Source organism: Leuciscus leuciscus (assembly GCF_965113295.1).
Source record: "Leuciscus leuciscus genome assembly, chromosome: 4".
In the NCBI taxonomy this organism is placed as follows: domain Eukaryota; kingdom Metazoa; phylum Chordata; class Actinopteri; order Cypriniformes; family Leuciscidae; genus Leuciscus; species Leuciscus leuciscus.
Window position 1 is genome coordinate 17,635,831 of NC_138728.1, and position 23,363 is coordinate 17,659,193.

General features: G+C 38.2%; 2 protein-coding genes and 1 long non-coding RNA gene across 3 annotated transcripts; all 3 read left to right on the forward strand.

Moving 5' to 3' along the window:
• Positions 1-7,577: 7,577 nt before the first annotated feature.
• Positions 7,578-9,475, forward strand: myf6 (myogenic factor 6). The gene is made up of 3 exons (XM_082166175.1): positions 7,578-8,110; positions 8,277-8,370; positions 8,855-9,475. The coding sequence occupies exons 1-3, from the start codon at positions 7,601-7,603 to the stop codon at positions 8,968-8,970; spliced, it is 720 nt and encodes a 239-aa protein (XP_082022301.1). The 5' UTR covers positions 7,578-7,600; the 3' UTR covers positions 8,971-9,475.
• Positions 9,476-13,876: 4,401 nt separating this feature from the next.
• Positions 13,877-17,578, forward strand: myf5 (myogenic factor 5). The gene is made up of 3 exons (XM_082165906.1): positions 13,877-14,742; positions 16,205-16,280; positions 16,368-17,578. The coding sequence occupies exons 1-3, from the start codon at positions 14,224-14,226 to the stop codon at positions 16,559-16,561; spliced, it is 789 nt and encodes a 262-aa protein (XP_082022032.1). The 5' UTR covers positions 13,877-14,223; the 3' UTR covers positions 16,562-17,578.
• A 2,961-nt stretch (positions 17,579-20,539) lies between these two features.
• Positions 20,540-21,556, forward strand: LOC309497839. Its single transcript, XR_014205731.1, has 2 exons — positions 20,540-21,118; positions 21,173-21,556. It is a non-coding gene; the product is annotated as an uncharacterized lncRNA (long non-coding RNA).
• Positions 21,557-23,363: the final 1,807 nt, after the last annotated feature.

Sequence of the window (23,363 nt, forward strand, 5' to 3'; positions counted from 1 at the left end):
AAATGGAGATTTATGGGATTATAATGGCGCTATCTTTTTATGATCTTAAAAAATATTACTATAATTTGGACAGTGTTTAAAACAGTCTTCAAATTAACTTCTAATATTTTTGCTTAGTTTAATAATTAGTTCATGATTTATTTATTTTTTTAATTCTAATCACATGCAGTACTAATTACTATCACTATTTTCATAAATGTAGCATATGTTCATTATGTTGTGTGAACACATGAGCATTTTAAAACATGAGATACCCTCAACCTGGGATGCAGGTCAGATCGACTCTCATCTCCGCCACGAATGATGAGCTCTCTAACGACACATCCCTAGAGCTTTATGCCCCTTGGCAGGATATCCCATGATTCTCTCTGACAGCTGAAGCACCAGCTCCTTGACACGTGGAGAGATTTATCAGCTGAGGCGTGACACTCTGGAGTCCTCTGGAGAGGCATACATGAGAATGAAGAAACAAAAAGCATTCTCTTTTCACTGCTAATTAAACATAACCTTTAAGTCCATGCTAATCGCTTCTTTGAATGGCTACACTTCCTGCTGCACAAAATTATCACCACAAGTCGTATTTAGTCTCTGGATTTAGTTTGAGCCCTAAATTTCTAAGTTGGGGGGCGTCGTCCATTAAAAAGTAATGGTTCCAATAGGTACAGCAGTTATTTTGTGTTTTGTGAAAGTACACATTAGCCTAATATTTATGATATTTGCATTACTTTTTTTGTAATGTCTGACTGAGTAAGTGGCAAGAAAGCTGCCAGCTTTGGAGAATACCTTAAGTATAGTTCAGCCAAAAAGGGAAATTCTGTCATCATTTACTCTCCTTCATGTTGTTGAGTTCAACACTGACAAAGAAGAATCATTTGAGGAAAAAAATGATGTTGGTTTCCCAGTTATGAGTAATGCAGTGTGTCCAAATGAAGAAAACAAAGGCCCTCTTCAAGTGCTTCAGCCAATCTGGTCACTACAAGAAGAAAAAATAAATCCGAAATCACCCCCTAAACCCTCATTCACTATTCCCTATGTTAATGAAAACGAGTGAGCGAATTCGGACAGCCGTTGAGCGTACATCGGTTGTACACTCGTTATTGCAGTGCAATGTGGGATTGAATAAGTGCACTCAACAACGTCCACGATGGTTTCAGACATCACTACAAATGGCTGTCCCCTCATATAACGCCCTATTTGAGGGTATAGGAGGCGATTTCGGATTCAGCCCATGAGTCAGCATGACGACCTTGCTGTCTAACGGCCTCTGAGAAAGGAACCAAGAGACACCATGAGAAAATGAATAAACAGATGATTGCATCACAGGCATCCTTTGAGGACCTAAAATGCATTACTGGAAAGGCAGTTGAGAGTTTCTTTCATATATTTGAAGACTTCACATGCAAAAGCTGCTAAACACCACCTCCATTAAAAATAGATGAGATAACAATATTGAGCGAATGCTCTCTGCACATAGTATACCTTCATAAAATACTTTAGCTTCAAACCTGCTAAATCCCAGCCTCAGCCTATTCATAAATACTGGTTTGTTGGCAGAAACCTCCAAATGCCACTTCCCTTTGCCAGCAAAAGCCTTTAAGGTCACAGAACCAATCAGAAGACACAAATCGAATTATATGATTTCATTTATCGAGCTGTACGTTTTTATCCTCAGATATCTCTAAAGAGATTTTTAACTAAACAATATGTTTAGAAGTTTATATTAGAAATTAACATTTTAGTACAATGGATTGTTTAGATTTTAATAATATCAGTTTAATCTTTACTGACTTAATTCACTTCTTAATGCACAACTTAACAGTGCACTTTTATAGTTATTTATTTTTTATTTAATCTTTTTTTTTTTTTTTTGCTGTGCTGTAAACGCACACAACCACAAGGATGAAGGGAAACAAGGCAGTCTTTAATAAATCCACAGGTATATCCACAAACAGAGAACAGCAATTCAACACAACTTAACAACGACAACGAGCTCAACTCTGGAAAATGGTGCAAACTGAAAAACGATGTCCAAATGGTGTGTGACTGTGACAGTACACCCTCTCCCGTAGGGCGCGACCTCGCGCCGGCAGACGAATGGAGAAGGCTTTGGTGGAGGGTGAAGATCCAGGAGAGGGATAAAGAATCAGAAAGTCCAGGGTGGTGCAGGTGGTGGAACTAACCAGGGGATGGCCTTGAACAGGGGCATGCGGATGGAAACCCAGGCTACAGCCAGGACTGCGCTCCATGATGGTGTCGCTGGAGGGAGGAGCCATGGTGTGAAGATTCTCAATGTCACCTCAGGGACGACTGGAGGCGACTAAGGTGATGGAGAGGGAGCCCACTGCGTAGACGGAGAGTCGATGAGGTGGAGAGACACCGAAGACCTAGGCGGCCGTGATGGAGACGCATGCTCACAGGCTGGAGGCGGAGCCACATGCTTCTCACACCCAAGAGGTCCGAGGAGCAGCAGCGCCACTGAGAGGAGGCTGAGGGGAAACTGAGGGACCTCGCCACACCTTTGCTGCAGATTTGCTGGCCATCCGCTGCTCTTCGGCCCTCCACCCGTTCGACTACGGCCCGCTCAGGCTCTGTCTCTGCCCTCGGTCGCTCCAGCTGGTCCTCTGGCCTCCGGAGCCACACTTTCATCTTTAGGTCATCAACGTCGCTTCATCATCTCAGCCCTTCAGCTACACGGTGAGCTCCAACTCCATCATCATCGCCTCCGGACATCCCCATGGTGGCGTCAGGACTCGTACCACCATGGGTCCTCCCTCCGGCGATACCACCATGGAGCGCAGTTCTGGCTGTGGCCTGGGTTTTCACCATCATGCCCCTGATCAAGGCTCCTCCCTGGCTCTCACGACCTTCAGCACCACCCTGGACTTTTCTGTTCCACCTCCTCCCAGTCAGCCGTCCACCTCCAGAACATCCTCCTGTATCCTTTCTTTATTTCTTTATTTCACACGTCATAATTGTATAATTTAAACACAGTTTCAGAAGAAACAATGGTCATATGTAGGTCGCGTGAAATGGGGAACCCCAAAGAAGCTACTAAAAGCTTTTAGGAGGGGTCCCGATAACATAACATACAACATATAATATATATCCTCTGCCTGTTTCGTCAACCCTTCACCATCGCCTTGCCATCTCCTCATCCTCCTCGCCTTCTCTCTACGGCGAGAGGACGCACCTTCCGGGAGGGGGCGTTATGTCACACCGCATGGACTTGTGTTTTCCACTGTTCCCGCCTTGTCATGGTTATTCATTTAATTTCATCATTAAGTTCAGGTGTGCGTCTCGTTATCTCCACTACTTAAGTTCAGTTCAGTTTGAGTTTCTTTGTCGGGTCTCGTCAGTGTTGGACTGCTATTGGAATTTGACTTGTGGATTATTAAAACCTGTTACTTCGTTATCTTCTTCGTTGTGCATTTGTCTCTCACCACACAACCTGTGACAAAATCATAATTTTATATATTTTTTAATTTTTATATATATTTCATATTATTTATAAGTTATATTTTAAATAACATATTATATATTTTTATTTATTTTGAGCATGGTGTAGTTATTGTGCAAAGTCTTATATTTGTCTTCTGTTGTTGTTATCCAATAAAGTGTGCAGTCATTTTGTGTCATTATGGTTATACTGGTTGAATTATTTTTTGACTATATTTTATAGCCTTTTACCTTTATTCAGAAAGGACAGTGACTGGAGAGAGATCCAGTGGGATCGGGAAACGACCACGGGTCACATACGAACCTGAGTCCCCTGTGAGCACTTGATTATGATACAGACGTGGCAGTAGTGATTTTGCAACTGTTTACTATGTCTTGTCTAAAGAGGTGGACTTAGAGGTTTTTGCAACAAAAACAAAAAGCACAAAGGGACTTCAATTCAAATTTGTTAAATATCAATGAAATGACTAAAGTGACATTTTTGAAAATAAGACATTTCAATAACTGACAAATAACCTTTTCATTCCCATCAAAGTGTAATTACTGAACCTAAAATTAGGGGCCTGATAAAAAAAATTATAATTAAAAGAAAAATGTCAGACAGGCTTAAAGGTTTTTGCATCTGAAGTCTTCATTTGTTCTGTGGAGTTATACTCAAAATAGTAACGTTTCATGTTCAGCAGTTTTATCTTAATAAATGGTTTTGTTTATTTATTTATGTTTCATTTATTTATGTTTTAAGACGTATACAGTGTCTCAGACTATTTTAAACATGGAGGAAATAATAACATTAGCTTTATATAGAGAATGTGTAATAACTGAATACAGTACATGCCTCAGAATAGGTAGTTCGAAGAAATGTGTGGAAAGCTGCCAATGTGGGATTATATGTTCCCATCCTGGAGTCGTGGCCATCCATGGGGAAGTTGTTGGCATTTATTTGAGTGCCCCTCATTTATGCTTTTGTTGTGAAGTGTGCATGCTGGCACAATGATTCTCACAAAAATGGTTCAACCTCAAGGCAGGACCTCATGTCACCCAAGGCAATGGCCCTTGGAAAACAAGGCCCTTGCATGGTAAATGCATTAAATAAATTAAGCCAGTAGAAGCTAAGAACCTAAAACCAAGAACAGGTCTTAACTGGATCTATTCACAGGAAACTAATTAAGCCTGAATATATCCCTGCATCCTAACTGGCAATAAACAAAAGGAATCAGCCTGTATCACATGGAGGAATTCTCAGAATGCAAGATATGTTTACTGCAACACATTTTATGTGACTAGCCTTTTAAAACAATGTGTGTGTGTGTGTGTGTGTATTTTTAAATAATATATATTTATATAAAACTAACAATAGCTGGAACATTAGGTTCTGACACTTTGCAGACTGTATTGATTAGGAGAGACCAAGCCAAGGACATGCCACCAAAAACTTTGACGTCTGGTCATCCTAAATGAAACAAACCCTTTGCAACAGCTCAAATAGCCTGGTTACATTTCTAGGTTTCCTCAGAATCACTTTCTCACCGTTTAATTTGTACCTATTTGTTCAACTGATTCAAGTAATACCTTTAAAAGTGGAAAAGCAATGAAACGCATTCATCACTCTTGGGCACATGGCTTCTAGGGCTAATCCCTTGAGATCAAGTGAACATGCGTGGGCTGCTCTTCCTATGAAAAGCCTTGTAAAAGAAAACTATGTTCCTTCCCTGAGTGGTGAATGACCAGCTGATGGACTTCTGGTCACTTGCAATGAAGCCATGCTGATTAGTTATGCCTGTAAAGCTTGATAGAAGACAGCAGTCGGGTTGTGAGAAATGGTACTATTATAATATAATTTTAATGCCGATTTGTTTGCACATAAATATGTTGGGGAATAAAAGTTAAGCTGTAGCGTTTACAAAAGCAGCATTTGCATATCTTCATGCGGTACGCAGTAGAGAATGGACATCAGTGTCATTGCAGAAGATCATCACCTCTGTCACAAACTGTGAGATTTATGACACAGTATTTGAGCCTATGGGCCATAACCTTTCACAACAAGGTAACGGGAGATGTGTCCACTATACGGGAGATGGCAATACTGAATGATTTAACCCTTTGCAATGCACAAGAGCCAAACAAATTGACGTATAGCCATTTTCAGCACTTACTTGCTAAACAACTACATTTACCTTAGAGGCTATTTATCATGTTCCTTTGACGTGAATACATTATGATTCATTCAGAAATCTATGGATGCATTATTTGAAATGGATAAATATCAAGTATAAAGCATATGGGGTGTTTTAATTTTTTGCCTTATCCTCCCAATTGCTCTGTTTGAACATTTAGGAACTGTATACACTAAAATGATCTGCCCGAGAGCAATACGAGCTGTCAACAACTCGCAACCTTCAATAAAACATCACACACTGATCTTGTAGGAAAATCTCAGAGGACACATAACACTTCGGAAAGGCCTTTCATGTGTTTATGGATTTAAGATAAATGGGTCTTATAGCTATTTTTACTTCACATGCGTGAGCTTTTCAAAAGCCATTTTGACTGCGCACATTCCAGGCTATTTTTACGGGGCGTGAACACAAGACTCTCTTTCCAGTGTCCAGCATTTCTATGTGCGTGTTTCAGAAATTAAGGTAATTTTCATGAAAGCAGTCCACAATGCCATTTACAGTAAAATCAATATCTGTGATTTATTTGTCTTGGTTGGTTACTTAGGCCTATAAATCTGTACTGTATACTGTACAAGGGTGTACCAGTACGTCATGCATTCCCTGGGAATCGAACCCATTAGCTTGGCGTTGCAAAATATGTATTCTTTACTATTTTTAATGCTTTTGAAAGAAGTATTTTATGCTCATCAAGCCTGCATTTATTTGATCAAAAATACAGAAAAAAACAGTAATATTGTAAAATATTATTACAATTTAAAATAACGGTTTTCTATTTGAGTTTATTTTAAAATAGCCTATAGTTATTTCTGTGATGCATCATTTCTCCAGTCTTCAGTGTCACATGATCCTTCAGAAATCATTATTATATGCTGATTTGATATTCGGTTATTATCAATGCTAGAAACAGTTGTGCTGCATAATATATTTTTTAAAACCTGTGATACTTTTTTCAGGATTCTTGGATGAATAAAAAGTTAAAAAAGAACTTTTTTAAATAAGATTTATTTCAAATGGAAATCTTTTGTAACAATATACACTACCGTTCAAAAGTTTTCTTGTTTCTTTTTTTAAAAGAAATTAATACTTTTATTCAGCAAGGATGTGTGAAATTTATCAAAAGTGATAGTCAAGATTTATGTTGTTAGAATTTTTTTTATCTTTTGAATAATGCTCTTCTTTTTAACTTTTTATTCAATGAATCCTGAAAAAAGTATCACAGGTTCCAAAAAATTATTATGCAGCACAACTGTTTCCAACATTGATAATAACTGAGTATCAAATCAGCATATTAGAATGATTTCTGAAGGATCATGTGACACTGAAGACTGGAGTAATGATGCTGAAAATTCAGCTTTGCATCACATGAATAAATTCTATTTTAAAGTATATTCAAATAGAAAACCTATAATTTTCTTATTATAAACATTAAAAAATTAATGTTTTTTTCTGTGTTTGTGATCAAATAAATGCAGGCTTAGTGAGCATAAGATATTTCTTTCAAAAATATTTAAAAATAGTATTGTTTCCAAACTTTTGACCAGTACTGTATATATGTAATGGTTGCTTCTGTCTCTGTGATCCTCTGGATTTGTTCCTTTGTTCCTTGAGTTCTGTGTTATCTGTTTAATGTATTACTTTATTAAAAACCCTGCGTTTATATCCTAACCTTCTCCAGTTTTCTCCAGCACATATACAATATATATATTTATATATATATTGCAGACTGTCCCATATAACAAAGTTAATTAGGCTACATGTAAAATGTGTAACATGGACAATGTAATGTAATGTCCCCTTTATTTCTCACTCGGACTCCTGTGTTCCTGAGGGCCTATTGAAATGAGTCTGAAGCCCTGCAACAGCTAAGCACTGGATAGAATTTCACATTCTATATTTAAGTCCCCTGACTTGTGTCACAGGGCTATTTAAATGCCAACAGTCTTACTGTCAAAACAGCCTACAACAACATGATGGACCTGTTTGAGACCAACACTTATTTTTTCAACGATTTACGTTATCTAGAGGGGGACCATGGGACTTTGGATATGCCAGGAGTGTCCCCACTCTATGAGGGTAATGACAGCCCTTTGTCCCCGGGACAGGATCCGGTCCCGTCCGAGACAGGGTGCGAGAGCAGCGGAGAGGAACACGTCCTCGCGCCGCCGGGACTGCAGTCGCACTGCGATGGTCAGTGTCTCATGTGGGCTTGCAAGATCTGCAAAAGAAAATCTGCCCCCACTGACCGGCGGAAGGCCGCGACTCTGAGAGAGAGAAGGCGGCTCAAAAAGATCAACGAGGCGTTTGACGCGTTAAAGAAAAAGACGGTGCCCAATCCGAACCAGAGGCTGCCCAAAGTGGAGATTTTACGCAGCGCAATAAACTACATCGAGAAACTCCAGGACCTGTTGCATTCGCTGGATGAGCAAGAACAGAACTCTGACAATGACCCTTACACATACAACGTGAAAGAAAACCATGTAAGAACACATCCAAGCCAATACAACCGATCCATGTGCTCTGACAGCAGCTGGATCCACGTGGTGCCACATGTCTGCTTCCAACTAATTATTATTGATATTAATTACAAAAATTAAATTAAGAGTAGGCTAATATTAATGTTTACCATCATGATTGCCTGTTCAGGTGGCTCCCAATGAGTATCATTGGAAAAAGACCTGCCAGAGCTGGCAGGGGAATCCAGATCATTCCAACTCCCCGATGGCCGGTCACAGAGAAGGTTGGTAGCTTACCGAGAAATAAAGTTTTAGGTTTTAATTATGGTCTTAAATTGCTGGCTATTAATGTTCCATGCGCTGGTGATGTACGTAATGGTCTGCGAGTAGTATATATTATTTGCGCATGATTGTGCCCTAAAAACTACAGCAACAATAATCTCAACCTCGTGTTCTCTTAAATTTTTTTATAAAATAATTCAAAATTGAATGAGAAACTATTAAGAAATTCTTCTTATTTCCAGTGTCGGTGTAGTGCGTTTTGACTAAGTAGAGAAGAAGTCTGTGCGTAATTGTGTTTGCATAATTGCTTTTCGTTACTGTCTGCGCGTAATTCTCTACATGTGCGAAATGTTTCATACATAAATCCCTGTGTGTAGTTGTTTTTCTGTAATGGTCTGTAGCTAATTCTCACTGCATAATTTCGTGTAATTTTCTACGCTTGTGTTTCGAAGCAAACATGATCCATGTCTATAACGTGTGTTCCAGGAGCCGCAGTGGAGTCTTCAGCATCCAGCAGCCTTCGTCGCCTATCCTCGATTGTTGACAGCATTTCCACTGAAGAGACGAAAGCTCGATGTCCCGACCAGACCTCAGAAAAGTGAAGCTCAAGCATCCCACCTCACATTTCCGACTTGTATTTATTTCCATGAGCTATAGTGTAAATGTTTTAAATGTAATAGGCGACACTTTCATAAATAAGTCATTAACAAACATCCTTATATAATGCGTAACAGGTCATGTCAGGTCACAATCTGAAAAAAATTATATTTCTGAAAATATGTAAAAGATTCATATAATTGAATGTAACCATGTGATCTGTTAAGCATTGTATAAAATAATGTTTTTATTACATTGCAAATATTATTAATGAAAATGTAATTATGAAGTGTTCCATTTATTTTTCATAATTGACCATTCAGTGTAGTTGCTGCAGGTAATTCCAGGTTCATTTAAGGGTCATTAATATCAGCAAAATGATTCCTGTCAAGGTCTTCCTAAAATGTACATATTTTGTAATATATTGCTGTTACTTAAATTATTTTATAAATGAACAAGAAAGAAAGAGCACTTGATGACTACCGGATATAATTCCAACATTAAACATAAAAAAAAAATCAAAGTTGTTCTCTGTATTTTTATTTATATATAAAAAAAAACATTGTATTTATTTAATTTACAATTGTTATCAGTTTTTAATCGTTTTTCCAGAGGTTTTGATGTGCCTGCAACATTCCAATGAAATATTCCCTTGTGATTTCAAAATATACCTGCCTATTGTCTCTTCAACTAGGCATTAAACAATGAAGACATACAACCTTGTTAAGCTTTAAATTAATTTAGCACCAATGTAAAATCTTCATACTTGTTCAGTTGAATCTATTTTGAGTCGTAACATTTACTTAAAGGTCCCAAGCTGAAGGTAACAGGCATGTATAGCTCGCAATGATGGCTGGCCACCAAATGTCCTCATTACAGCCATTGAATTAAAAGCCCTCCGTATTCCAGCATGCAGCAGCCTTGACCAGTCAAGCCAACAGCTCTCCCAGATTTACGAGCATTAACGGAGTGTTAAAGTATGACTGGCCCTGAAATAGCCCTGGCCTTGCCTGTTAGTTCCAGCTGGCAGGGCCGGACTAAGGATTGGCTGCAATGAAACCCACCGTCTATCTCATGATCAGAAGTAGAATGTTGGTCAGGGGAAAATATCGCAAAGCTGTAAGCAACATGACAGCTATCATAATGTTACAGTCTGTGAGGGTTTTCCCCTTGGATGAAGCATTGGGTTGCATTGCATTCATTGGTCAGGTTTAATTTGCAAGTGTGAATATGTGTGTGTGTGTTTGGCAACTATCCATCGGTAGAGTTGATTTGCTGGTGTTCCCGAGATCCACTGCGGCATTTCCATCTTGCACAGCGTGCTGTCTGTCAGGACCGGCTCTCTGATCTTTCCATTTAACACACTACCACCTTTGACCTCATCACAGACACAAGTTAACTTATGTACTCAAACTCTCAAATGACTCGGAATGACCAGTGACCTGCACATTTGGGAATCAAGGTCGTAAAGAGTAAATTCATATTTTATTCGATCCTCCAGAAAATGCAAACATGAAAGGATGCAAACTTAAAATAATTTAGAAAGTAAATACTTAGCATTACAGTTTTGAAAGAAGCTCCCTCGTGTATTTATTTGATCAGAAATACTGTAAAATTGTGAAATATTATTACAATTTAAAATAAATTATTTGTATTGTCATATATTGTAAAATGTAATTTATTTCTGTAATGCAAAGCTGATTTTTCAGCATCATCACTCCAGTCTTCAGAGTCACATGATCCTTCAGAAATCATTATAATATGCTGATTTCAATGTTATCCGTGTTAAAAACAGTTGTGCTACTTAAAGTTTATGATGCACTTTTATAGGATAATTTGATGAAAAGTTACAATACAATGTTTTTTGTTGAATATTAAGCAAAATATATTTAAATATGAATATATCAGCATGTTATTTGACATGCTTAATGGTAACATTAATAATACCTCAGTATAAACAATGCTTTGGCGACTGCACACTTCGGGTGATTGTCTGATAAGTTATATGGCATTAAGATTGGGACACTTCAAAGAGATTTATTGCTCTCCGCTTAGTAAGCCAGACTGTAACCAGATAGCTCTGTCTACACTGTTGTTTTAATAGGATCTCAGAGATGGTGCGATTTTATGTGGGTTCTTTCTTTATCATGATGCCCGACTGCTTCAGGAGAGAGAAAAATCAAATTTGAAAGATCTTGACAGAATCATTGCTTGATTTGCATATGAACATAATACAGAACAACTACAAATGTGTCATTAGAAAGTATGACACATTTGTGGGATATCACATTTCCTCCCATCAAAGACAATGAATGTGATTATAGCATCATGCCATCTGGGAATTATCCCAGAGAAACATTTTATTGCACAGAGGGCTCGAGAGACTTTGTTTAAGCATCAGCTTTCTTCATGGATGCTTCAAATAAAATTCCTGATCAGAAATAATAATGGACAAAAACTTATTTGAACATTTGATTAATTTATAAATTAAAGCAACATTGTTGAGACCTATCTATCTATCTATCTATCTATCTATCTATCTATCTATCTATCTATCTATCTATCTATCTATCTATCTATCTATCTATCAAAGCAAATATCTGTAAAGCTAAGTCCTCTTGATTTTTTTGAGGTAGTGATGAGGTCTGGAGTAAAACAACAATCAAATAAAGCTAAACTATAGGACTGAAGATGTGTTTTGGAAAAGATTTACTGACATTCCTTTGAATACCCAGTTATGGAGCCATTCTGATATCCCACATCACTGGAGCTTATACAGGACATTTCCTCTAGCTGCCAGACAAATGCTGTTGCCAATCACACCATCTGATCATGTGATCAAATATGATACTGTTATTGCTGACGGAAAAAGTGCAGCCAATGGCCGGTCTTGGCAGGCAAAAGGAGGCTAGAGAAAAATAACAAGAGGCTGGAGGAAACATCGGAATTTTCCTTCAGTGTATGCAACTATAAAATCATAACATCATTGTCATGGTGTATAGTCAGTCTAGATGTGAGAAAAAACGCGAAATGAAGTTCGAAATGGAGTGGGTAGTAAATAAATCAAATAAATGTTCATTTGAATTGCACGTTTATTCTTACCACAAACACATGTGAGAGAAAATAAAACTGAGAGCCCGCAGAGGAAAGAAACATTAACGCTCACCCTCTGCCCTACACTTAACACAGTTCCTGACCCTTGACAACAACCCTCAGAAAAGCCCCGAAGTTCCCCAGAGACATCGCAATATTCCCAAATCTCAGAGCAGGTTTGTGTGCTCAGCTCACTCAGACCTTTGCGCGCTCGCCATATGCTTACGCAATCTGAGTTGGACTCAGTTATCGACTGCTGTCAGGTTTTCTCGTTGTCCGTGTTGTTAACAGTCAATTGTCTTTGATCTGAACGACAGCTAAACAGGATTATCCCTTGCCAATGTCTTCTTCAGCTGTGCGCAATACAATCTACACCGGCTCTCCGTGTTTTCTTAGGTGCGCAGGGTTCCCAGACACTAGAAAGGCCAAACGTTTTAGCACGTTGTGAGAAATATCCGCATTGTATCTTTATTAGCTGTCAACACTGATGGCTCGAGTAATGACCTCTATACAGCAATAGACGGGGATTTTAGAACACTTGATCACTGTTACGGTTATAAACTATGTGTTTTTATTGCGCAACTGCCTTTACGCACCATTTGTAAGCGTTATTATTGACGTAATTTGAAGTGGATTAAAAATATATATAATCCAACAAGCTGCTATGCAAAACAATGTACCCAAATTGATTATTTTTTTTTTTTTCAAACATGGCCTACAGTATATATACTCAGATGTTGAATAATACAGTCTGTGCAGGCGTGTGATCATGGTAACAGAATGTCATCATGGCCTTGTTCAGCATTTGAAAGGATTCTGGTATACATTTTAATGATGGGTTTCTGATTGTGTGTGATGGTAGTGACATTTTTCAGTTTTTGGAGAAAAAGCTGGATAGTCAGCAGTCAATTATTTCAGGTCTTTGGAAAAATAAAAAAAATTCCTTGATTGTAATGCTTTTTACAAATTCTTGTAATTTCTTTAGATTTTCTAAGTATTTTTTAGTAATGATTTATTGTAGAGGTTAAAAAAAAAGTTTGGGCAGGGGACAGGGTACTAGTTAGGATTTTTTTATTTTTATTTAATCTACCAATTAAAAATAGAATGATCGGTTTTTAAATATCATCCTAGATGGGAGAGAAAACTTGTCTGAATTGAGGAATAACCCATATACATATATTAAAATATACATATAAATGTCACAATATCATTCTTTTTACAGATGCACAATTGACAATTTATTCACTTCTTTCTTCAACATTTTGATTTTAGGTCAGATTTATTTTTTTATTTTTTTATGTATAGTTTTCATTTATAGTCATTTGACAAATTAATTTGAGTACATTTATATAAAATGCAGTTTGAAATAGTTTTAGTACAATTCTCCGAATGGCAAAAAGAAGCAGAAATCTTGCCACGCAGTCGCTAATGAGCTACTTAGAAATTTAATGAGGGTTAACTAACATGGACACGCTGCCTCTGACACCTTCATCCACTGTCCGGATCTTGAGTTGTTTATCTGTGTGAGTGTGTGCCTCTGAAACGCTACACCAGCCCTTACAGCTGGGCCGCATCTGCAACGCTGCTCATTCTCAAGCGTAAAACTAGCTAGCAAACACTGGAGTCATTCTTGACCATTTCGTTTTGAGGTAATAGAAATGACATATTTGTTTGGTTTAATTTTTAATGCATCGTTTCTTCAGGGGCCCCGTGCAGCATATGTATATTAAAAGTCTTTAAGAGGATTTACAATTGAGTGCATATGCACTCAATTGTCAATAATCTTAAAGACTTTTAATAATCAATACAAGTCTTGGACACAATGCAGGAAAAAACGTGAGTAGCCACAGATAAAAATCTGCACCTATACAATTAAAGTGCAAAAAAACTTTCAAAGTAAAGTAAGATCTAAAGTAGACTTCTAAAGCAAGAGTTTCTGCACATGAATGTTTATTGATGATAATTCCCTCTTGTAATGACCGTCACGCTGTTGAACTGAGTGAGAAACCACCCCTATACACAGATGTGGGAAACTCAGTAGGGGTGTTGGGTCTGGGTGGGGATCTGGGTGGTGAGGGAAGGGGGGTCGCTGAGCCCTGCCTTGGCCAATGGGGCACGGTCATTAGGGCTGACCAGTGTGGGCCCCAGTATATAAGAAGGGCCGTATGGCACCAGAGAAACCACATCACTCAGAGGTCGCCCCCTTACAGATCTCCTACACCACACCAACCATGGACGTATTCTCCACATCCCAGATCTTCTATGACAGCACCTGCGCCTCGTCCCCTGAAGATTTGGACTTCGGCCCCGGAGGGGAACTGACCGGGTCTGAGGAGGACGAGCACGTCCGGGCCCCCGGTGCTCCGCACCAGCCGGGTCACTGCCTGCAGTGGGCCTGCAAAGCTTGTAAGCGCAAATCCAGTACGGTGGACCGCCGGAGAGCCGCCACTATGAGGGAACGCCGCAGGCTGAAGAAGGTGAACCACGCGTTTGAGGCGCTACGACGATGCACCTCGGCAAACCCCAGCCAGCGTCTTCCCAAGGTGGAGATCCTGAGGAATGCCATCCAGTACATCGAGAGCCTTCAGGACCTGCTTAGGGAACAGGTGGAAAACTACTACAGCCTGCCTATGGAGAGCAGCTCTGAGCCTGCTAGCCCCTCCTCGAGCTGTTCTGAAAGCATGGTAAATATTACTCTTTTCCTATAGGTCAATCTCCCAAAAGCTCAGAAAAAGCCTTTTCAATGTAGGTTTTCATCTTTTTGTCTGTATCCAGACAAGGTCACAGTACTCGTCTCTCCATGTTTTCATCTTCATATTTTATCTCAATAGCACACAGGGGATTTTATCCCTCAAATGGAGTCAGGGTTGCCTCACTCTCAGCATGACAACGATAAATTGCTGCCAACATCTGGCTCTTTTTATACGCTGAGATATAAGCTTACTGCTGTTTGTCAGGGAACTGAAAGGAATCTACAGTAGATGTGGTATGTTGCAACATATCGGGTTGATATTTGGTACAAAATTAACAGAGTTTATCAAATAGCAAATCTTAGTTGTGTCTGTTTTAATGCTCACTTGCTCAGCAATTTACTGTTTATCATGCAGGTTTTCTTCTCAATGCACATTTGCTAATGACGCCCAGATGAATTTTGCTAACGCTGATAGGATTTATGTTTATGTTATTACGATTTTTATATATACTTCTTAAGGGCATATTCTTTGATTTGGTTCTCATAATTTAGAAAGTGCCATGTAGTTTTGCGAATTTAGCTTGATGCTAATATTTTTGCTAATCATTTGTTGACAAAGACTACAGTAGCTTATATAAAAAGTTATATTTAAATGTTACCCCATGAAACACATTTTTAGGTTACTTGACTAAAATTTTTTACAGGGTATCTAGTTAGCGTTTATTTATTCGAGTCAAATACTTGCTGATATTAAAATCGTTTTTGCAAGTGAGGCATGGCCAATTAGAAAAGATTGCTAGTCATTGGTTGACAAGGCCAAGACTTCTAGACGTAATTGTTCTGAGCAAGTTGATGAGTTAGTAAAACTTTAATAAAGTAGAACTGTCTTTGAGATTTAGACGTGTTACACGAATTAACAGGACAGAAGTCAAACAGCAATGGTACAAACAATGTGAGATGTTGATTCACAAAACATTTATGTGTCTCAGTACAGGGTTTAAGATATAGTATAGGTGGATATAGCAATGTCTTTCCCACTGGACTCTTTATAGCCTAATAAAGCCTCAGTAAATCCTGCCAACAGAGACTGGCAGGAAAGTGGCGGCCGTGCCGCATTCCTGACTGACTGCATGAGCTGCGCTGCTGCCAGGATTTTCTGCAGATTTACTCGGAGAAAGTGTCATCTTGCACAAACTGGTGTGGCTTCCACTGACTTAATCAATTCGCCACGCCTGAAGCCCAGCATAGCGTGGGAGTCCCTTGCAAAGTAACCAGCCTGTGAAAGAAAGAGAAGTGATCTAGTGAAGCGCATGGACCACGCAGTGCTGCTCATTCGCTGCTCGTGGCTCCAGTGATGCTCGAGTTGTTGTTGAGGAAAAGAATCCTCATGTACACCATGTTCACTGCTTTATATTTGTGAATGCTGATGGAACTTTTTTGTGTTCTTCATTAAGGTTGACTGCAACAGTCCTGTATGGCCTCACATGAATCCAAACTGTGGGAATAACTACAACTTTAATGCACAGTCTGGTAAGAAATAAATTCTTTTTAATTTTATAATTTTTTATGTGGAGCTCTTTGTGTCACTAATAATGTAATCTTTCTCGATCAATCCAGCTAGTGCGGTGGCCAGAACTCCAGGAGCGTCTAGTTTGCAATGTCTGTCCAGCATCGTGGACAGGCTGTCCTCTGTGGACACGGGAATTGCAGTGGGAATGAAGAACATGGTCGCTCTTTCTCCGACTGGAAGTGATTCCCAGTGCAGTTCTCCAGACAGTCCCAGCAACAGACCAGTCTATCACGTCCTGTGAGAGGGAGCGAGACACACACTGCATGTTCATTTTGGATAATTTGTTAATGCTTTCAGAAACCAATAAGAATGCAGTAATTTCAAACCTCCATTCAGCACAATTACAAAGGTTTGCCATCAAATGTATGGTTAAAATGCAAAACAAATCTGTGCATTCTTTCTGGGCCTGGATATAATTTGGTTTATGTCGTCAAGGTTTAACTTAACTGTCTTAAAAAAACAAAAACTATGCATAAAAAGTGATCACATTAAAGTACAAACAGTGGATATTTTACTGTGTTGGCTGACTATGTAGCTTAACTACATTGACATTGGTTTTATTTATCAATAATAATCGCTGTGGTACTTAGTAAATGCTGTTTTTTTTGTTTGTTTTTTATATATATATAGGCCTACTTGATATTGTCCACAACCTACCATCTCTGTGTTGTAAATAAGATTGTACATAATTTTAAATGACTGTTATTGTATTCATGTAATGTTTTTTGTCATATTTAATGAACATTGTCACATAAAATGACTTTTTCTCCAATAATAAATCTCAAAAAGTTGTATTTAATAATACCATTTGTCACTATTTGATTTAAAATGAGGAATGCAATTCTCGGGTGCTTTTTGCATCTCAGTAAATATTGACTGCAGCTTGGGCCCAATCATACGACATTTGTCAGCTGCTAGAAAATCATGGCTGTTGGATGTTGAAGAAAGAGAGAGAAAGAAAGGAAATGAGCTCTGTGTGCCTGTTTGCTTAATGTAACAAATGTTGCACATCATTCACACCCTCTTAATACCATTGTCATGAACAAATGGCCACATGCTGACACTTCAAGGTGCTGCTTGTGTGTGTGTGTGTGTGTGTGTGTGTGTGTGTGTGTGTGTGTGTGTGTGTGTGTGTGTGTGTGTGTGTGTGTGTGTGTGTGTGTGTGTGTGTGTGTGTGTGTGTGTGTGTGTGTGTGTGTGTGTGTGTGTGTGTGTGTGTGTGTGTGTGTGTGTGTGTGTGTGTGTGTGTGTGAGAGAGATGGAGAGAGAGGGAAAGGGAGAAAGAGAGTCTTTGCACAAAAGAAAGAATTAGTTTAATTTCATTATTGCTCACAATATTAAGATGTTTTGCCTGATTAATCTACACAAGTATTATTTTGTGCCCATAATATACAGTGTTATCAAGTAACAGTGGTAAAACCTACTCAAATTTGATGCAATTAAACAAAAACTATACTCCGAGAGCAAAATTTACACTGGATTATCAGTAAATAACAGCATAATAAAGAAGCTCTATAATGTGAAGTTATGTATTTTATGTGTACATACTATTGCTATTTATTTAAAAACATCCTCAAACACTATATACATCCTTAGACTTCAGTGACATAAGACTTCACTGTAAACAATTATTTTCATGATTTGTTATCTTTTGTCAAATCAACTTAGATAATTAATGTGGTTAAGATAACATCATATTTTGAGTTTCTGTTTATTAAACCAATCTCCCTCACTGCATTAACTCAAATTTTTAATTTCAATGAACTCAAAATTGTAAGGCAACCAGATAACTTACTTTTTAAAGTTAAACCAACCATCTTGTACACTTTGGGTGTAAAAATAAATTAATAAAACGTGAAATACAACAGTAAACTAAATTCTATCCCTCATCCACATTTTTTAGGAAGAGTTCTGGCAAATATGACTGTAATGTGCATTAATATTAGCAATGTTTTTTGAGCATATCTGCTCACTCCTAGTGTTCTTGTTAGTGAATCAAATTGAGAAACAACCTTCAAGTAAAAAAAAAAAAAAAAGAAACTTGCAACCCCCATTAAAGGAGCTACTTTCACATTTTAATAGGTGCCTATGCAGTCTCTGAGCCAATTTTGCTCTCGTAAAGAGTTTCAATAATGCATTAGAGGATATTTCGCTGAGAATCTTTCAAAGAGCTTTAAGTACAGTAGATTCAATTTCAGTAAGCAATCCTGTCGCCCACCTGGCTATAACTCCAAATGCAATGCAGGAAATATCCATGGCTAAAGCTCTACTATAATCCGTTAAATGACTCATATATTGGATTTATTATTAACCCTTTAAAGGATTTGAACCTTCAATGGATTGAATAGCAGTCTGCTCTGACTGCACATGTTAAAAGCTTTTCATTGTAGGCCATAAAAGGTGACTTTTTTCACTTAAAAAAACTTTTCTTTCTTTTGTGTGTGTGTGTGTGTGTGTGTGTGTGTGAGAGAGAGAGAGAGAGAGAGTCATTTTCTGTAATGATGTATATCTTAATGTCTTGACAAAAAAAGGAGAAAGAAGATATAGATATATAGATAAGTTCATTGACCTTTCTGCATTGACAACAATGCACTTAAGACCTTTGGCCACTAGAGTGCAGTATTTTCACAAGTGCATACACAATGCTGTGATGCACTAAGAGTAATATACAGATGCTGTGACTCCTGGTAACCAAAGGCCTTCTATACTGTAAAAAGAGTTGCTACCTTAAATATTTAAGTACAACCAACTTGGATGTTTAAGTCATTTCTACTTAAATTACATTAAACTGATTTTAAAAATGAGTTGAATCTTGTATAACATAAAAAAGTTGAAATTTATTAAATTATTTTGATGAGTTAAAGCATTGTAAAAACATATGTTGTCATAACTTATTGATAATATACTTTTTTACAGGCTTTCAGGTTTCAAAATGTCATACTTCCATAAACAAAAAGCTGAATTAAATGTAGTTTGAACAGAAGAAACTTTTTTTTAAATTAAGATTTCATTTGATCACTAAATTAGTGCTTAGCAGAAGTGAACAGGTTATCTGAAGTAACTTCTATTAGTATATTACTTATTTAGCATGCCATGCTAACAATCTCATTTTCTAGAAGAGAAAGTAAATTGTGCAACACAGAAAAAAACAGACATAACTCATTTTCATTAACTGCTCATCCAATAATTAGTGTGCAGATCACAGCTTGGCAGGTTCAACCCTTCAAACTGGCAGTCTGTTCGTTAGTGGTGGAGAATTTAAAGGGATAGTTCACTTTGAAATACAATTTTGGTATGTTTTAGCTTACCTCAAGGGCATCCAAGATGTAGGTGTCTTTGTTTCCGCAGTAGTTTCAATTTTGATATTTTTAGGTCAAACCGTTCTTGTCTGTCAGTAATATAATGCAGGTCTATGGTCACCACCTCAAAGTGCATGCACAGAGAAGTCCAAATTAAACAATTCCCCATCGTAAGTACACATTGATGGCCTAAGACACGAAACGAGCGGTTTGTGTGAGAAAACGAACAGTATTTATATCGTTTTTACCTCTTGTACACAACCACGTCCAAGTGATCTGCTTGCGCAGACAGCCAGAACGCGCGCATACGTCACACACCAGCAAGCGCGCGCGCCCTCAGATCACTTGGACGTGGTTGTGTATAAGAGGTAAAAACGATAAATACTGTTCGTTTTCTCACACAAACCGCTCGTTTCGTGTCTTAGGCCATCAATGTGTACTTACGATAGGGAATTGTTTAATTTGGACTTCTCTGTGCATGCTCTTTGAGGTGATGACCATAGACCTGCATTGTATTACTGACAGACAAGAACGGTTTGACCTAAAAATATCAAAATTGAAACTACTGCGGAAACAAAGACACCTACATCTTGGATGCCCTTGAGGTATGCTAAAACATACCAACATTTTATTTCAAAGTGAACTATCCCTTTAAGTAACACTTTCTGCAGGTTACAAAGTTACGCCAGTAGGTGATGGCAAAGATTGCCATGTGTATTATGAGCGAGTCATTGAATCACTCAAACAGACGATTCCTTAAAAAATGACTCATGAGTGAATTCGCTACAACAAACGCGATCGGTTGCTCGGAGACTCGACGGTTGATTTCATAGATATTATATAGAGAGAATAGATGCCCTATTGGCCGCTGGGCACTGAGAAATGCGGCCGCCATCTTAAACCGGTCGTGTTCCTAGTTTCGTTGCGTGGCAGCAGTGAAGATGCTAGAGCACTCTGGAGTATTTTCCTGTTCTAATCGGCGGACCATCGCAAATAGGGCCCGGGGGATTACTTTTAACATTACCGTACTATTGGTTGTATTTTGTGAATAGAATATTACCAGATAATTGAGAAGGAGCAATGATCTTTGATATTACTGTACTGAAATCGTAGCCAGCTAACGTTAGCTAGGCAATGTTTACTGCACCAGCCGGTGTTCACCTGACATGGAGAGGTGGGGTAAAGTAATAATAACAAGAGCTTCTCGGTTATTTTAATCCCGTCCGAATGTGCATCTCAGTAATCATTACGTTTACGGACAATGTCAGTAAAGATTACAGCGACTTTTACCTTCTGTAAAAAGGTCCAGGAAAATTACCTCAGGTAACGTTAACGTTTACATTAATAGACGTGCAAATAGACCCTCTGTAAATCAAGTAATTTCGTGTTTAAAAGTAGTTTCCTGTGGTTTTTCCAGTATTGAGACGCTTGAAAAGGCATTCAGTTGCGTTCTAGACACTAGGAGAAATCTCCCCCAAGTGTTTTCTCCCTCCCTCAAAGTGTTTTCCACATACCATTCAGATCAGAAAGAAGTTCGAAAGCACTTGTAAGAGGCACGAAACTTACTTTTAGCGCAATCCAATCTGAAGTTAATTCATACATTGTTCGACCGGACATAACTGTTTTATATATATATATAAATATAGGTTATTTGTGTTTGCGCACGTGATATCAGGAAGCAATGTAAATGTAAAACACACACGTTTCTTCAACTTATTAAAATATCTTACTTTACTGCAACTATCTGTTTCTGCTTCTTTATCATATTTATAGTGTGTGATTTATAAAATACCTTATATCCTACATCACATATTTTGATTTTGGACGTCTGGTCACTTTATATCTTATATCAGAATATTATATTACTGTTAAGCCTACTATGAATATTAAAATACGCCGAACCATGTGACCTGTATAATAGACATGAATGACCTTTGCAGCAGAAAAACCCGCGTGAAAATCAGTTCGGTATTCAGTTCGGTATGATTAATTAAATGCGCTGACAGCTCCTTGCACCTGCCATACAGATTACACTGAGTGGAGCGGGTGACCGGTCTAAGATGGCGGCCCCACGGCTCGCCCGCGCCAGTAGGCAGTAGCGGTCGATGGGGCGTCTATCTACATGATGTCTATGGCTGATTTAGCTTCGCTCGGAAGTCTGGAACTGCTTTCGTTGGCGCAGCAAAAATAGAAAAAAAACTACAGACTACATTGTGTCTAAAATGTAAGTTGCTCTATATTAACTTTTTATTTATTGAACAGTTGTTGAAACATGATATGTTGGACATGGAATAGCCTTTTTTGCTTCTTTAATGCAAATGTATTTAATGTGTCTCTCTTGGCATTTGGTAAACACTTATTTAAAAAAAAAATTTTTTAGGGGATAACTGGTTAATGTTCCAGATATTGTAAAATAAATCGCCTGGCTGTGCCCTTCGCTGAAGGACTCGTTTAAAAGGCTCTTCTTGAAGACATTCAGTCTTTACCAGTGCATTTCCATAACTTGTAGCATGATATTTCCTGTTGTTTATTGTTTTTTAGGCTACTTCTCAATTTCTCAATATCTAGGCCTATCCATTGAAATTTTTTAGAGCAAAGCACTACTTAGGATTTTATTAATTTCCTTGACTTATATAGCCTAGGCCTGTAAATCTATTTTTTAGAACTGTCCAGGTGATGAGGCAGTATAGACATGAAAGTTGTTTTTTAAGTATTCATGTTTTATCTAGTTTAACACAAAAGTGTCCTGATCTGCTTAGATTGTTGTGCACAGGTTTAGATATAAAGCTCTGATTTAAAATTCACCAGACCTACAATTCCAAGTGCAAATCCACTTTGATCCAAATAAATCTATGTGTTGCCTTGGGAGTAGCCTACCTTTGTTAGTGATACAATATTTTAAAAGATCCTAGTTTCAGGGTTTTCCAATGGGTATAATCTGTTGTTGTCAGGATTTTGCTCAGACATATGGATTTTCTGCCAGAAAATATTACATGGATAGATTACGTTTGTTTAGCTACACTTTTAGAACAGATTTTAAAGAAATTTAAAAAACACATTTAACAACTGGATCACATCAGTGATTCATACTTATCTTGGGTGCCCATACACTTCTCCCATGTAGTTTCATGAGTTAGGCCTAAATGTTTTTTCAAGAAACAGGTCCATTGGAAATGTAACTGTCGTATGCTATGTTGGACTGTTTTAGGTGTAATTGTATATTAGGGCTTTTTCCTGACATTGTCATATCAAAATAACATTGTTATCAGATTATAACATCATGACAGAGCATGGGTAATAAAAAAAAACTTCAGATAGCCTAATTGTGGACATTCCAGAGCCTTTAAAGGTTGGGTAGACAATTTCGGAGAGGCTAGCAATAGCAAGCTAGCTTTGTAAGCCTAAGATCCCACCCTCCCTTCAGAGCGTCTCCAAAGCCACACCTCCTTCAAAACACATGAATGCGCTCAAGAGCAGAGTCTGCAAAGCGCCACGAGACGGTGTTAAATTACCTCGTGTCTCAAAGCACATAACATTACAATAATAATGAATGTAAACAACTTACAGAGCTCGGACTTACAGAGCTCGGTTTCATTTCGGCGTTGATAGTGTTGCCAGAGAAAGGCATAAATCTGAGGACGTGAACAGCTCCGGGTAGAACGGGTTTCCGGGTAGAACCCGTGACGGGTTGCCATCTTGTAATTACGGTTATGGCGTGAACGCAGCATAAGCTCATTGTTTTGG